The sequence below is a fragment of the Gadus chalcogrammus genome, chromosome 18, assembly GCF_026213295.1.
Source record: "Gadus chalcogrammus isolate NIFS_2021 chromosome 18, NIFS_Gcha_1.0, whole genome shotgun sequence".
NCBI classification, from domain to species: domain Eukaryota; kingdom Metazoa; phylum Chordata; class Actinopteri; order Gadiformes; family Gadidae; genus Gadus; species Gadus chalcogrammus.
Window position 1 is genome coordinate 17,713,097 of NC_079429.1, and position 17,746 is coordinate 17,730,842.

The window sequence follows — 17,746 nt, forward strand, 5'->3', positions numbered from 1 at the left end:
ATATATTATATTGCAAATATTAAAAGGGAACTACACCCATTTTCAAAATTCATACATGTTATTACTATGGCCTGTTATGTCATCAATTATTATTATTGTAAACTAAACATGAACATGTAAATTGTTTAACCCTAGATGAGACCAAATTCATCTGCAATAAGATCACGGAATTGTAAATTGTGTGTGAGCAGACATTCAGCGTCATGAACGCCAACAAATCCCGTCACAGATCGAGGTTAACGGATCAGCACCTCAGCTCTATCCTGAGAATTGCCACAACCAAAATAACTCCAGACTTGGATGCACTGGCAAAACTGGGAGATCAACAACACTGTTCCCACTGAAACTGAAAGAGATGATGTGCTGCTGCAGCGAGGTAGGGGCCAAATCTCCTACACACAGCCTGCGTGGCTGTTAATTTAAATAATAAAGATGAGGTAAAAACATTTTTTTTTTTAATTATTATTATTTATTATTTACAATTTTGGTTTGGGCGCAGTGAGGTAACATTTTTTTTTATTATTTATTATTTACAATTTTTGTTTGGGCGCAGGCCTCAGATGTTTGATCAGTCACGTTACGACATGTTTTTGCATTGTTCATGTTCTTGCAAATAAAAAATGTTACCTTGTAGTGACCGTAACATAATTCACCTACAGTATTTCGTTATGTGTTGTTCTTTCAATTGTGTTGTTGTTTACTGCGTGTCATTTACGTTCTTGGTGGTTCAGGGATCGCGGTCCCTTTAAGGATTACGTGCATCTCATGACGTCACAGACCATGCTGGTTTTGTTTACCTTCAGCACGCTTTGATTTCCGGTTTTCTCTTGGACAAAATAAACGAGTCACACGGCTGTGTGCTCAACGTGCGAAGTTGTGTTCTTAACTTATTGCAATTTCCACAACCTGTTAAAGGCCAATTCCTTTCGTGTGATGATTTTTACACGTCATTTATATTAGTTCCCAAATCTCCTACACACAGCCTGCGTGGCTGTTAAAGGTCCCATGACATGCTATTTTATGTATTCTTTAATATAGGTATTAGTGGGCAACTAACACAGTATTCAAAGACGTTCCCTAAATTCAGCCGTCGTGCAGAGTTACAGCCACTCCGAGCCAGTCGCACATTGAGCTTCCCCCAAATGCGCTGTTTTGGTGTCTGTAGCTATAATGCAAATGAGGAGGAGCGAGGCGAGTCAAGGAGGAGGGTGGGGGTGTGGCCCTGAGCAGCTTGCAGCCACGGTACCATGCGCTCTGTTTACAGTGGATGTATCGCAATGGCGAGGCGCACAGCCTTTAGCCCTGTTCTGTAAATATTCTAGAACACACGGGAGTCCTGGAGCTCTATATCTAAATATTATCATTTAGCCTACATAGATATCTATATCATATAATATATATTATCACGGCCAAAAGCTGTGTGAGCCGATATTATGAATCTCAAACGACCGCGTTGGGTTCTCCGACGTTCCTGGTTCTTCAACGTCCTCATCAATGTGAAGTAGACTGAACCGCGACAAGGAGGAGAAAGGGATCGTTGCCGGGCAGCGCTTGGGCACCTCCGCCTCCGGCGGTGGTCCCTCAGCGGGTCTCAAGCGGGAACATTCGCCGCCAACAATCCCTTTCTCCTCCATGTCGTGGTTCATGTTCTTGAGGGAGTCAAAGCCAAAGTTCCTTCCCCCCCAATTCATTCTCAACCTTGGCTGAGATAACCCCCAATACGAGTCTCGTTGTAGAAATACCAGAGACGAGAGTCCGACGTGTTATGCGCCATAACACCAAAAGCAGAACGGTTATCCAAATAACAGGGAAGTGAACACTTGCGTTACAGTCCTGGATCTCTATATCTAAATAATATCATATAATACATAGAAATCTATATAATTTAATACATATTATCACGGCCAAAAGCTGTGTGCGCCTCCAGACGATATTATGAATCACAAACGCAGCAAATGCAGACAATGCTCTGGTATTTTAGAAATCTATATAATTTGTGATTCATAATATCGTCTGGAGGCGCACACAGCTTTTGGCCGTGATAATATGTATTAAATTATATAGATTTCTAAAATACCAGAGACGAGAGTCCGAAAATACCAGAGACGAGAGTCCGACGTGTTATGCGCCATAACACCAAAAGCAGAACGGTTATCCAAATAACAGGGAAGTGAACACTTGCGTTACAGTCCTGGATCTCTATATGTAAATAATATCACATAATACATAGAAATCTATATAATTTAATACATATTATCACGGCCAAAAGCTGTGTGCGCCTCCAGACGATATTATGAATCACAAACGACTTTGTCGGGTTCTGCGACGTCTCTGGTTCTTCCACTTTCACATCAACCTGAAGTTGACTGAACCGCACGCTGCGTGTTGCCGGCTGCCCACTGCCTGGCGATGGTGCCTCGCGGCAACCGGCGGCATGTCGCAGTTCATGTACTTCAGCGAGTCAAAGCCAAAGTTCCTTTCCCCCAATTCCTTCTCAACCATGGCTCAGATAACCCCCACAACAGTCTCGTTGTGGAAATACAAGACACGTCAAAGAACCGACAAGAAACACTTGCATTACAGTGTGTGTATTCACACACACACACACACACACGTGGCGCTCGCACGGTCGAGTCTCATTGGCGGGCCAACGTCTCTGGGCGGGCCAGGCAGAGTAAGGGGAGGAGCTGAGATTCTGGTGACGTCATGAATACAGACATTCCAAATCAGCGCACTTGAGCCTCCGTTTTTTCAAAGGCGAGCAGAACAGCTAGCGTCCGAATGCTCAGTACGCATTGTGTAGTACGGAAGACGTTTCCGAATGCGTACTACCGCCACAGTAAACAACGGAGTTCACTACGCTATCCCACAATGCAACCGGAGTCTGGTAACAAACGAAGAAGAGATGGCTGACCCGACACCACCAACAGTGGCTCCCGCAAATTTTGAGTATTAAATGTTTCTTTAATCGGTCATTACGAAAACTGTGCTGTCTTTCTTGTCATGGTAAGGTCAACCCTTGATCTGTTTTTCAGGCAAAGGTAAATGCTACGTGTTAGCAGCTATCTATCGACAATAATAACGTTATTTCAGGTAGTAAACTAGTGCCGTTTTGTTAGTCCATCGTAGCTTTTGTTTGCTGTGGATATAACATTTATGTTGGTTTATATGATGGCTTAACGATAGGTTACGATTGTTAAATGCGTGTTGCGTTCATACTACAGTTTGTCTCGGCATCTGTGCAAGCACGCGAGTGCCTTGCACAGATGCCTGCGAACCAGCCGATGCCTGCGAACCAGCCGATGCCGCAAAGCCATTCCCAACTTCCTCCAGGTCCTGGGGATGTCCAACTACCCTCCGGAGAATGCCGAAAATAGCCATGCATGTCCGGTGTACCATGTCCAAGACCGTGGACCGTGGGATGTCGAAAGCCCTCAACACCAGTGGATAAAGGCCGATTTAGGGTCGTTTTAGACGCAGAGACGTAAGCACTTAATTTACACAAGGGACTTGTTTTAGACAAGTTTTGATTTACGGTTCCTTTAAGGTTCCTTAAGGATTGCGCGTGTTGCAAGGGGATTCTCCGCCAGAACAGTAGGGGGAGCAACGAACGTATCTGTGGGCGTGGAAGTGGAAATCGCTGGCTTGTTTATATTTATAATTATCATAATTCGTTCTTGTGTTTTCTTCTTCTCCTTCTTCAAAATTCTTCATTTGCTTCTGTCACGGCCTTTTAAAAATGGCGCTATTATGCTGTAAAACCGGAAATGTGAGACTCCTGAAAGGATGTGGTTAGCTGGCCAATCAGTCTTTGCGAGCTGCGTAGGGCCGTAGTGTTTTAGTCGCATAGTCAGGAATTTTGGCCGACGCACTTAAGCACGTAAGGGGGGATATTTTACCGCGCAAGGGGGGGTTATGTATCTTACGTGCTTACGCGTTACGTCTAAAACAGAGCATATATCGGCCTTAAGTTGTAGCATGGGCAAGCCAATAAAGAAATACTAACACGTTGATCTCTATTGGCCAACCATGGTCCGAGTCAGACCCCAACATTGCAATAAGGGCTGTGATGGTCTCCCGAGACAAGCGGAGATCTTGCTTGAGGTCTCCACCATCGTAGTAGAGACGAAGGATGGGCACATGCAGATTAACCTTTTTTTAATTCAACAGGTACGTTATGATAATTATGTGTGTGTGTGTGTGTGTGTGTGTTTTCAATAAAAAAGGAAAAATGGACTTCAATCGTCTTTTTCACAGAGTAACAAATAACTGTAAATGTATTATTATTCCAAAAAAATTACTTACCAAATGTCCACATATATACATCATAACTTGCCGGTAAGTCGCTCTACGAGATGACAGACGACGACGCCTTCTAGCAGCGATATCCATTTCAAGAGCCATTCGCGTAGAAAGAGCCATTTTTTATTTAATGGCAACGATAACAAGACGGAAAACAGGTCAATTTTGCCACCATCTGAGGGGAGATACGTCATCTCCAAACATCCGGTGGAGTTTCGGCGGTGTTCGGGAGCGTTCTCCGCAAAGCCGTAGACCGTACTACACTGTCAAGTGTAGTAAGGTGAAGTAGTAGACACTGAACAGAAATAGTATGTACTAAGTATTCGGATTCAGACATGTTTTCTGCTGTTTTGTCCGTTATAACATGACCAGGTAATAATTCATTTTAAAACCTTTACATAATCTGTTAGATGTCTATTAAATGACAGTTGACCACAAGGTGATTCTACTATGCCTCTTCTTGAATTGCTTCATTTTTTAGTCTGGCTTGTAATGGTGTGTAGCATGATAAGCTAAAGTCGGCAACACACCGGCGCTGAATCGCTGCGGTGCTCAGTTTACGTGCGTCAAATGCTGCCCCTAACACCAATAGGAATCGTCGCGTTGCAGCACCGTTGTGATTTTGTTTTGAAAGAAGCAGATCACATAGTCGTAATAGGCAACCATAACGTTGTACCAGTTGTTTTATGAGTACATATATGGCCCTGATGCCCATGATCAGGCGCGTCGTTAGCAATTGAAAAGATCCGGGGCTTTAGCCCGGGGGGAGCACCGTCCTGCGTGCTACGGTATCTTAATTAATTAATTAATTAAGGGCGCCCCCAACACATAGGTCGCCTATCCTGAGCGCCAGCAGCAAAAATTAGACATTAGAATAGCCTATACAGCCTGCATCTCCCCCAGCCAGGCAACGGCAAGTATGTAGTAGTCTGCTTTTATGTTTCATTTTTAAGTTATTACTTGTTGTCAGTGTAGGTTTAATGTTACAGATAAAAACATGCTTTTCAGAGTTCTAATGTTTTCCCGGAATATGCATTCCTAAACTGTTCACGTCATGTTCTCTTTTAAGATCGCATGAGATGATATGTGCTATCGCGCGACCTGTAACCAGGAAGTAAACACTCGCTTGCATGAGATGATATGTGCTATCGCGCGACCTGTAACCAGGAAGTAAACACTCGCTTGCATGAAATGATATGCGCTACCTGTAACCAGGAAGTAAACACTCGCGTGAAACCAGAAAATGGTGATAGCATTAGGCTAAATGTCTGGAGAGCTACCAAATGAAGAAAGGCTAAATGTACATATTCCATCTATTTAAATGTGAGGATTGAATATTGAAATAAATTGGTAGCTGTGTGACCTGTATTCCTTCATTTTAAATCTGAAATGTTTTGAAAAGACATGTGCTACTAGTAACTGTGGAATAGTCACCAGAAAGTAAAAACAGGCACCATGGGATTGCCAACTCCATATGCATTTATTTAAAACTTGCATATTGATGGCAAAGTGCTTAGCAGAAACGGTTCTCCAACTTGCATTTAAACATTATATTGAACATGGAGAACAGTTTATTGAACAATTGCAGTGTAAGAAAAAATAAGCTGGTGGAGCATTAGGAAATGCGAACGCAATATATAAAAATAATGTATACAAAAGTGTAGCATTAACAAACTGCTTTATCATTGCCCCTACAACTTAACAAACAACATTTCATTTTACCACTATTTTACTGTAGGAGGGAGAATCAGTGTGTGCCGTCTTGATTTGAGCCTTGCGAATTCGTCAATGACCTCATCCTCGTTGATATCTCCAACCAACACTCTTTCTATTGACAGTACTGCCAATTTGTTGAGCCTCTCCTGGCCCATAGTTGACCTAAGCCACGTATGAATTCGGCGTAGAGCACTAAAGGACCGCTCACAGCTGCAACTGCTGACAGGGATAGTCAGTGCCACCTGCAAGATGGCCCTCAGTGACGGAAACATCATAAAGTCCAGGAGCTTGAAGACACTGAGGATGTCCGGGATGGAATCTTGATCCTCCCTGCTCAGGAAGCTCTTTGCCACCAAGACCTCTTCTGGGACCAGCTGTATGTGGTAGTGTGTAGCCAGTTTCTCCAGTGAATGCAAACCGATGAAGGATTTGGAGGCTGGGTGGCATGCCTGGATTCCATCCATTAGCTCTCCCGCAACAGTGGAAAACCGGTGGCCCAGTTCATTGATCATCCGATCAATGCGCGGGAAGAAAAGCCCCTGCTTCAGACACTCCTAGTCGTTAAGCAGGTCAGAGCCCGACCCAGTAGACGCCTCAACAACAAAATCATCCGTTCTCCTCTGCTTTCTCCTTGGAGCAGGAGAGGGCTCGGGAAGGTTGTGGTCAGAGCAGAGCTGCTTTGTGACCTCATAGAGTTCCTCAGCCACCTGTTCAGTTCTTTGACTGACCAAGGTGTCGTGGATGGAACTGTTGAATTGGACTGCCCTTGCCAGGTCAATGGATGTCCCCTGCAGGAACCTGTGGAAACCCTCCTTGATACCCAAAAGCCTTTGGAAAACCACCAGTAAATATACCGTTGTCCTATTGGACAATTTAGAGAGAAGCCCCACTGCTATCGGTGTATTCAGCATCTGCAGACTCGTAATTACTGCAGGGAAATTCCTCAAAAGGGCATTTATTGAGTTGACCTGGCATGACCATCGCGTTGAGGCTATCTGGACCAGTCACGCCGCTCAATGTTCAGCTCTTTCTGCACAGCCACCGACTGATCATGGCTTATGATCGAGGTGCTGAAACAGGAATACAGGCTTTCCAGCATGTCAAATTCAGCTCATGTGCATAGCAGTGCACGTAGATGGCCTCAGGGTGTTTTTCACGGAAACGAGTTTGCACCCCTCGCACTGACCCGCTCATCACCGCTGCGCCATCATATGACTGGGCCACAACTTTGAGACCGTCGATGCCATGTGATTCCAGGACCTCCTCAAGGGCATTTGTTATGCTTTCCGCGTCATACCCTCCCAGTCTTCTCAAACAAAGGAATCACTCCCTTATGCATTCCTGAAAGACGTAACGGACACAAACAGCAAGCTGCTCAGTGTTTCCATTCTTGGCCTCATCAGCCATCATCAGAACATTTTAGCTTCCCTCACCTCATCCCTTATCCTTGATGTGAGCAGTGACGAGGAACACTTAATAAAGTCATTTTGGGAGGAAGGTGAAAGATAGGTGGCATTAGCAGGAGCACTATACTGTTGCAGGAAGGGATCAAATTTGGACAACAGCTGAACGCATTCAAGGAAGTTTCCTTGGTTGGAGCTGCCCTCACTCTCGCAGTGCCTCCTGAATGCAATGCCTTGCTTGGCCAAGAAGAGCATCACAGAAACAACGCGATGGAGATACAGTCTTCTTTCTGTGATCTCCGCTGCACTAGCAGCAACTATTTGCTCGGTCACATCCCCATGGACCTTGGTTGCCTTGTAACCTATCCAGGCCATCATGGAAGCCTTGTGCAGAGCCGTCTTCTCATGTTCCCTAAAATAATCAAGAGCCCTCTTCCAATTACAATAGCCAGTGGTGGCCAGGCCATCTTTATTTGCCCTATTCTCCGGTTTGCTGAACACCCGACAGCAAAAACAGAAGGCAGCATTTTTGGCTACAGAATATTCAAGCAGTTTGAATGATTCGTACCAGATCTTTTGGAACGACCTCTTCTGGAGTCCAAAATAGGTAGATGGGAAGTTGATGTCTTTCACCTGCTTTGGACCTGTGTCTGGACTTCCTAATGTGCCCTCTCCTGTCCTTCCCTCATCTCTCCTCTCTGGCTCATCTGTGATGCAACAAAAGTAAGCAGCAAAGTAAGCACCTCTCCCCCATTTATTTACTATTAAACTTTCTTAAATATTTGTTATTCTATGTCTAATCACCTTCATTTTCTTGTTTTAGAAGCTGACACTCGGACAGTCTATGCTAGGGATCGACCGATACCGATTTTTTTAGGGCCGATACCGATATTTTTTCATCAGCCTTAGCCGATACGCCGATACCGATTTTCTTGAGCCGATTTTTTTTAAAAAATTTTTTTTAAAGAAACATTTATTGAACTTCAATATAAAAAACAATATTGAACAAATAGTAAAAACAGGTGAAGTAGAACAAGTAAGAACAAGTAGATGAACAATATTTAACAAATAGTAAAAACAGGTGAGGTAGAAAAGTAAAAAAAAAAAAAAAAAAAACGGCGAAAATCAGCCGCGTATCGGCCGATACGATACACGTAAAAAACGTGAATATCGGCCGACCGATATATCGGTCGATCCCTATGCTGTGATAGTAGCACTTCTAAAGGTAGAGGTCCAACAAACAGGATTTTTGGACCAAGACAGTCAATGGTAAATGTCTGTGCAATGAATGAGTATTTTAAATAAGACCACCGTGATCAGTGCATGTTCTCTTGTCTTTCTAACCAGGTGCCTCGTCTTTGAACCATGAAGGTCAATATGACACTGATGGCCGCTTGAGGACGACACTCCCCGTAAATGTACATGTAACGTGCTCTAGATAGATGGATACTTTACGGGCTAATTCAATTTGGCCTTCCAATCATCGTGTTTCTGCCTAATTCATCCATACAGTTAAGTGCAAGATGCACACACCCAGGTGCTTGCCTGGTAAAAAAAAAACGAATCAGAGGGAAACAAAAGAAAGACCTGCACACATTCTAAAAACCTCCCACAAATCTTAATTTCACAAAATTTCCATCAGGATCTCCTTTGCTCTGTGATTTTAAGGAAGATCCTAAGTGATTGAAATGTTAGGATTTGTGGGAGCTTTAAGAATGTGTGCAGGTCTTTCTTTTTCTTCTTTCTGATTCTTAAAACTCTGCCTCTTGATCTCAAGCAGGCGTGTGTTGAATGATGCAATGAACGTGATTGTGAATGTTACAATACATTGTGTTGCTTTAGATCACTGAAGCCTAATTTAAATAATGAAAAAATAATCTTCCCAGGCTGTTTCTGTTACTTGCTTATGCTGTATGCAAGTTGTGTAAGAAGCTTATCTCCATATAAATCTGAGCTGTACATGAATCTGTTAATGAAGTCTCATTTCGACTCCTTCCTCCACTTCACTATTCATGTTCTGTTGCTTGCAGTTAACTACAGCCACCCTTCCTGGGTAACGCCACCACCAATCCCTGGTCATCCATTGAAGCCATCTCTCTCACTCTGCACAGTCACACTGTGCAGAGTGAGAGCTTCATTCTCATTGTCTCATAATCTCATTATTAAGGCTGCTGTGGATACTTTCAAAAATAAACATTTTTCTCTTCGGCAAAATCAAACCAGTGGGATGTTAGATTGAAAACCTCCAAAGCAATGTATTACAAATTGAAAGAACAGTCCTATGTGTAGTTTCTTTTTTGGGGATTTTCAAAATGAGGTACCAAGCTAGAATGGATTGTCATCCAACTGTTTCTCAACCCTCTCCGATTATTACTATGAGTAATAGTATTGCATGCATACAGTACTCACATCAGCGCCACAGTAAGCCTAGAGGCTGCAACCATTTGCTTATCAAAAGATTGTAGTGTTTTAGAATGAACGACATAGCAACACCAGAAAGAAATTGTGTAATGAAAGAATAAAACAATGATTGATGCATTTTTGTTTGAATAACATCTTGCTCCCGCGGCCAGTGGCAGCGCCGGTGTTACACCGAATTCTAGTATTGCATGCATACAGTACTCACATCAGCGCCACAGTAAGCCTAGAGGCTGCAACCATTTGCTTCTCAAAAGATTGTAGTGTTTTAGAATGAACGACCACTAAAGAGACAAGACAGGCGCCGCTACTATGCTAGCTACTAGGTAGTAACACCAGACCAGCATTAATCAATCAAAATTAAGCTATCGACTGGCTGCTTTTTTACAAACCTGAGCTGATCGAAGTTTTCTCATCAGGGGTTGCGGGAGATGATGCCACTCTCCACCGCTTGTTCTTGCTCTGCCCTTTTCTTCCCAAATAATTTTCTTATATCCATCTCTTATCAACGTTATTTTTAACTGTACTTGACATGAGAAGACCTCTGAGAAGTGGCGGGCGCCAGGGTGTTGCCATAGCAACACCAGAAAGAAATTGTGTAATGAAAGAATAAAACAATGATTGATGCATTTTTGTTTGAATAACATCTTGCTCCCGCGGCCAGTGCCAGCGCCGGTGTTACACCGAATTCTGCGACCCGTCGAAATATGTGACCCCAGAGGGCGCTGTTGCACATTTTCTGCAACATGCACAAGTTTGAAGCTAGACTCGGAATGGGTACATTCGTTTTGTGACACCGGGCAATACTTTCTTTCTTGAAAGCGTCTTACTGACTGGAGCGTCTTATGGGGAAAGAAGCAACGGTGTTTGACCGTACTAAACACCTTATCCATACTATGGGTCTGTGAAATGCTATCAAATGTATTTATTTGATAGCAATATTTATTAAGCACATTTAATACGGTGTGCAATTATTTATTTATGTTTTTGTTATAATGCCCACCGTTTTTATTTGTATGCCCACCGTTATTATTATTTTTTACTGCTGTTTATGAAATAAATATGAACTAATGCCACAATTATTCATGTCTGCGATCATCAGAGTCCACAAGCAACGCAGGTCGCAATCAACGATGCCACAATCAATCTAGCGCACCGTCGAATTCTGCGCCCACACTGTAAATGCAGGGAAAATTAGGCAAACCCCAACCAAATGTTTTCAGGTCATTTGTCGTCCTCATATCTGTATTTGCACACAATTATTCATGTCTGCGATCATCACAGAGTCCACAAGCAGCAGGTCGCAATCCACGATGGGTCACAATTCATGACAGCAGACCGTCGAAATCTGCGACCACAATGTAAATGAGTCAAACCCAACCAAATGTTTTCAGGTCATTTGTCGTCCTCATATCTGCATTTGCACACAATTATTCATGTCTGCGACTGTGGTTAAATGGGGCCGTTAAGTTTTAAATTAATTAATTTGCCTTGTAGAATTCAGCAAGATTAAAAGTGCAAATACATCAACAAAATTCATGCAAATGGGTGGTTGTTCAAGACCAGTGTTGGGCAAGTTACTTCCAAAATGTAATATATTTCATATTACTAGTTACTTGCATTTGAAAGTAATACGTTTCTTTACAATATTACCTTCTGTGTAGAGTAATAAGTTACTTGTAAGTAATAAGTTACTTATTACTTTCACCAAAATAAACATTCAGGACAAGGCGGAGGGCGGAGGGGGAGGGGCAAACATTAAAGTCTAATGAGGTTTATATTGCATCTGCATGTAGTTTGTGTACCATGAATAGCTGAATTACAATAATGTTATGATATAGAATAATTAAACAACCAAAACCTTTACACGACATGACACAAACTCTTTTTCTATGCCTCATTTATTAGCTCCTGAGTTACAAAGTGCAGCCACACAAACATTTAACAAAAAAGTTCCATTTCCATGAACTCAAACATGTTAATAGTTTATACTATTTCAATAATAAAATAAAAGTGCACTTCAAGAATGATGTCTAACAGCCACCCGACAGGGCATGTTTTGTAATTAAGTATTTTAGAATATCCTGCCCTGAAATAGCAGTAAATAGCAGTAATAAAAATGAGCATGAGAACAGCATAAATAATGAAACACATTCAACATTTCAGTCCCACAGAGACTTTACAAGGAACTTATGCTTAGAGCCTATTAATGTTTTGGTTAGGACAAGGGCTGGAGTCTGTGTGGCTCGGATTGTAACCAAGCCCCCAGGAACACTGCATACTTCCGCAATCCACCAGTGCTCAGCGGCCAAGCCTGGTATTGCAGCTGTTTAAGCGGGCTGTGGACGGGTCCCTCAAATCATGGGACCCAGAAGTAGATATCTCCGTTCACTCCAATACAAGTGGGGAACAGAAATGTGTCTCCGCAAAAAATGTCTGGATATCAATCAAAGGCTCATAATTACCTTCATGCCATGTCCTCAAAACGCCACCTCAAGCGTTTTATTAGCCGTTATCTCGCTGGGGAAGAGGGGTGTGCAGCTGAAAGGAGTCGTAGTGAAAGAAATGGCATCCGAGAGGGCCTAGTTCAGTGCTCCGTTAACGTGTCAGATTTTTTGACTGGTTCATCTGCTGCTCAATAACTCTCACGGTCCTCTGCTTGCGATCATTGTGATTCATCATGTATTGATCCATTTATTCAAAAGATCCAAAGACAAAGAACAGGTGCATTACAGTATCATTTTATATTGTTGTTGGACCGGAGTGGGGGGATGGGCACTTATGCGTTCTATATTTCTGCATCCGGTACGTCACGGACTAGGCCACGTGTCTTGGCCCCATAACGCGGAAGCAAATCGCTCCTGTATGTTACCCTGCGCCACTGAGCAGTTTGTATAGGAATGAATGGGCGGCCACTTTCCAGTCCGTGGTCCATCCTTTATTATGTCCATGATTGTAACGCGTTACCGGACTCAGTAACTGTAATAATATTACCGAAATATAGTTAGTAACGCGTTATATTACTCCGTTACTGCCTAAATGTAATATATTACGGTAACGCGTTACGCCCAACACTGTTCAAGACACACTGAAGGCATGATGCCACCATAGGTTTGCAGAGAGAACTATATACAATATGCACACTGAAGGCATGATGCCACCATAGGTTTGCAGAGAACTATATACAATATGCACACTGAAGGCATGATGCCACCATAGGTTTGCAGAGAACTATATACAATATGCACACTGAAGGTATGATGCCACCATAGGTTTGCAGAGAACTATATACAATACAACTATATACAATATGCACACTTGAAAGGGGTGGGGTGGTTGTGGGGGTTGTGAGGGCTGCTGAAACCCCAGTGTCCATCCTCACGGGAAGGGAGGGGGGGGGGGGGGGGGTTGTGAGGGCTGCTGAAACCCCAGTGTCCATCCTCACGGGAAGGGGGGGGGGGGGGTGTGAGGGTCGCTGAAACACAGTGTCCATCCTTACGGGAAGGGGGGGTGGTGGGGGTTGTGAGGGCCGCTGAAACCCCAGTGTCCATCCTCACGGGAAGGGGGGGTGGTGGCGGTTGTGAGGGCCGCTGAAACCCCAGTGTCCATCCTCACGGGAAGGCGTGGTAATCATGTGACATGGTTATCACGGCATCGACTCATTTGAGCCTGGGGGCATGCAGGACAGCTGTACATATGATCTATGTCAGGTCTCCCAACACAACCCTCGTGGTACCACCTTCCACAGGTGTCACACTGGATCTGAAACACAACAATTCCCCTCAGGATTAATAAAGTAAATCTTATTTATGTTATCTTAAACCGAGGTCATATTGAATGGGAAAAAAGATCAGTCTAAATATCTGCGTAAAATGTGTGTCTTCTCCTGTACCAGACTGAATGAATGAATGATCTTTATTTGTCAAAGTACAGGCACAGGTACAGGTACATCGAAATTTGGTAGAGCTCCCCCCTGGTGCTTAAAGAAAAATAGGACAAGGAACATACATGAACAATATATACAGTATGATAAAAAACGAACATACTGTATATATATATAACTAAAACTGATACATCTAATATAAATCTAACATCTAATATAAATCGAACTAAAACTGATACATCTAATATAAATCGAACTAAAACTGACACATCTAATATAAATCGAACTAAAACAGATGCATCTAATGTAAATCTAACTGAGGTAAAGTGCAGTTGAAGTCCTTAGAAAGTCAGTGAGGCAGGTAGATAAATCTATGGTTCGTAGGGAATTGCACAGTTCCCTAGACAGGTTGGCATAAAGAGCAGAATAAAGAATAAATATATTCTTGATTTATACCATGGTTTATTATTTTTTTGTTCATTTAATGCATTTATCTACTTAATATAAACTAAGACTGTTTTAACATACGCAGTCATGCAAAGACACAGGCAAGGTTTGTATATATGTCAATAAGACATGGTTTAAGACATAGTTATATTGACATCCATGTTACATGTACAGCTGCTGTTTAACATTCAGACCCTAATTCACATGAATTTAGGCAGATCTCCCTGGTACTTGTTTACATCATGCCTTCTGCAAACAACCTGAGCCAAGAACTCGAAAGCGGTGGTGTTATAACAATAACTTACCCAGTCAGTGGCATCAGGTCTGTCTTGAGACCCCCCTCGCGCTTCTCCCTCTCCACAGTAGTGGCACAGCTCACTGAGATCATCTGGTTAAGATATGGTATTGATTACATATAATATTTTCTTATTTCCATGGGAAAATACACCATGAGTGATACATACTAACTTTCTAGACTTTTTTATATTCATTTAATGAATGATATTGAAATCCTCATGGTGTTAATAGAAGTTTGAAAATGGTTAACATACCAGTCTCATTGAGAAGTGTTACAGGAATTTCCCTCCTGTATTTAACCAATGCCTCTTGAGAGTTTGGGAAAGTAGGAGACTCCTCCGCCAGGACTTTCTCAGCATACTAAGAACATGTTTGAATAAATGAATATTCAAAACATACTGGCCCAGTTTAACTTAATCAAAATTCATCAACTTTATGTATCTCTAGGCGTTTAAATTTTGAAAAAGGAGACCTTTTCAAAATCTGCTTCATGTTTCCGTAAAGAAATATGCAATTCAAAAACTTACTTTGATGGCAAATATTCCACATGAAGTGGAATCCTGCTGTGATGTGGCACAGTGTTGGCTTTCCACCTGGACACCGTACAGCCCCTCGCTCTCATGAATGCTCTGAAAAGTAGACAAAAAGCAGCAAATTATTATGCAATTCTGAAACATCCAGTCCAGCACAATGGACAGGTCCCAGTCACCAGAGCACGAGGTGCACTCATGCACTACCATGGACAGTACCACAGTTCTCACACACCTGCACAGCATCATCCCATCAGTCAAGGTCATTCCCTTCACCTGTTTCACCCATACTCCAATGGTTAAATAGCAGCATTCCGCCTGCCGGGCCAGGCCATAGAACCCAACTGTTACCTTGTGGTCTCCAGACATCTTTTGATCTTGGAGGCATCGTTGCCGAGTGGATCCAGCACAAGGCTCCTCTGTTCTGAGGGGAAGATGACCTAGAGAAATTTGGATAGGCACATTATGCATGTGTCACATTCACATATCCTAATAAAATCATGGATGTGCCTTGGAAATTTAAATATGAATACATAGCGTAAGATAATGTTTAACTTACTGTGAGTATCCAATGATTTGGCTCATTCACTACCCCGAGAATGACTCCATACAATGATGGATCACACTTCTAAAATAACACACAATTTACTGTTAAAAAAACAACCACAATATACAGTAAATCGTAAACAGTAAAACAGTAAAAACCTGTGCCTACCCTTAGAATTGCAGTCTTCCTGTTCCAAATTTGTGTCATGGCATATGTATTAATGCAAAGTGCCTTTTTCCCCCCTTGGCAATTGTGCTTCTGGACCATTCTGAGCAGGGTGGCATTGATCACCTGGGGAAAGCAAATCCATTTGAAAATGAAGTCAGTTAACTTATGGTGTACTAGCATTTGGAGATTTCTTTGTTATATGAGTTAACTAAAGGAGAATAAAATACTGAAGCTTACCTCACTCTCAAGTTCCTGACCCGGAGTTGTCCTCCAGATTTCACAATAAAACATCTTGTATGGTCCTATTCTGGACAGCAGAACATGAAAATTTTTGCCGTCCCAAGCCTCTGTAACATCTTACATGAAAAAAAGAAAATGTTATAATTATTAAATCGATTCAATATCTTCTCTCCTGAACAGCTGTTTTGTTTGAGTTACCTGAACTTTTAAGGTTGAACATTTACATAAAAGTTTAGAATATCAGAGTGAGCTTCATAGCGTTACATACATTTCTCTGAAGTGGAGGTGGCAGGTGGAGTGGAGGTGGCAGCAGGTGGAGTGGAGGTGGCAGCAGGTGGAGTGGAGGTGGCAGGTGGAGTGGAGGTGGCAAGTGGAGTGGAGGTGGCAAGTGGAGTGGAGGTGTCAGGTGGAGTGGAGGTGGCAGGTGGAGTGGAGGTGGCAGGTGGAGGTGGCAGGTGGAGTGGAGGTGGCAGGTGGAGTGGAGGTGGCAGGTGGAGTGGAGGTGGCAGCAGGTAGAGTGGAGGTAATGGAAGAGACTGGGGGAATTTTCAACCTCCGAGGAATTCTTGGGGTTGGGGTAGTGTGCAGCTTCAGGTGATCATTGTTGACCTTGTGGATAGATTTTCCTGAACTATCCACAAGGTCAACACTTTTCTCTTCAATGTTCACCACTGTGAACGGCCCAAGAAACTCCGGATCCAGCTTTCCCCCTTTCCGCTGTAGGCTACGGACGTTCTTCCTCCACACCACGTCCCCCACCTTAAAGCTCGCTCTCTTTTTCAGGGATTGCAGTCTCCCTCTGGTTCTCTCCTGAACCTTCTCCACATTTTGCTGGACAATGCTGACAACTTTGTCCTGTTGCTCGATATCCATTGCCACCTCCTCTTCATTAAACTGCTCCTTAAAGGACCCATCGACCTGTAAAAAACAAAATTGCTTATTTAATTTGATTACAGTTCATAACTATGTAACGTCATTCACTAATTGTTCAAAATAGTTTTTTGAAGAACAAGAGAATATATATAAACATTCCAACTAACCTTATAGTTTTCCTGCACCTGAGATGGATACCTTGCTTCCCTCCCAAATATCAGGTAAAATGGAGAGAAGCGGGTTGTGAGCTGCTTTTTGGAGCGCAAACCAAACATCACAGCGTCCAGGTATCTATCCCATGTGTTGGGTTTTTCTCTTGTGAGCTTCCCCAGAGTTGAAAAAAGTTTAATGTTACCCTTTTATTTGAGTAGGTTAAATGCTGTTTCTTCGATTTTTAACAAGGTAATTTTGTCAATTGATGTAATTGTAAAATGCATCTCTTAACCTCTGTATTGTGCCATTTAATCTCTCCACCAACCCATTCGTCTGGGGGTGGTATGGGGCACAGAGACTCCTCCTTATCCCCAAAATTTGCCACACTTCGGTGTTGATCTGTATGAATGGTGCAGAGAACAAATTAACCCCACTGTAACATTGAATAAATAAAACATAGTAATTTGAAAGTTCAAATATTTGCTAAAATAGCGATAAAAATACATACTTGGTTGACAAATTCTCTGCCTTGGTCAGTAAGTATTCTCTGTGGCACCTCAAATTGGTAGACAAATTTGAGAATGCACTGTGTGACCTCGGCTGCAGATTTGGATTTGATGGCATAGGCCTGTGACCATCGAGTGAAGTAGTCCACCATCACACAGATGTACTGATTTCCCTGATCAGTCATTACAAGATTGCCAACCAGGTCCATGCCTATAAGTTCAAAAGGAACTTTGGTCTGTTTGAAAACCAAGAGAGAAAGACA

General features: G+C 42.7%; 1 protein-coding gene across 1 annotated transcript; it reads right to left on the reverse strand.

The window, feature by feature from the left end:
• Positions 1–6,572: 6,572 nt before the first annotated feature.
• LOC130371047 (uncharacterized) lies at positions 6,573–17,393 on the reverse strand. The gene is made up of 5 exons (XM_056576674.1): positions 17,270–17,393; positions 16,992–17,147; positions 16,441–16,869; positions 15,348–15,436; positions 6,573–6,846 (listed from the first exon to the last, which is right to left on the reverse strand). The coding sequence occupies exons 2-5, from the start codon at positions 17,097–17,099 to the stop codon at positions 6,573–6,575; spliced, it is 900 nt and encodes a 299-aa protein (XP_056432649.1). The 5' UTR covers positions 17,100–17,147; positions 17,270–17,393.
• Positions 17,394–17,746: the final 353 nt, after the last annotated feature.

Bases quoted from the DNA above. Each gene is read 5' to 3' on its own strand.
- LOC130371047 (XM_056576674.1), bottom strand. From the start codon at position 17,099: ATGTTTGGTTTGCGCTCCAAAAAGCAGCTCACAACCCGCTTCTCTCCA. The intron at 16,870-16,991 runs GTTAGTTGGAAT...TGTTTTTTACAG, and splicing joins AGGTGCAGGAAAACTATAAG to GTCGATGGGTCCTTTAAGGA. The intron at 6,847-15,347 runs GTAACAGTTGGG...GGTTTTCCAAAG, and splicing joins AGATGTCTGGAGACCACAAG to GCTTTTGGGTATCAAGGAGG.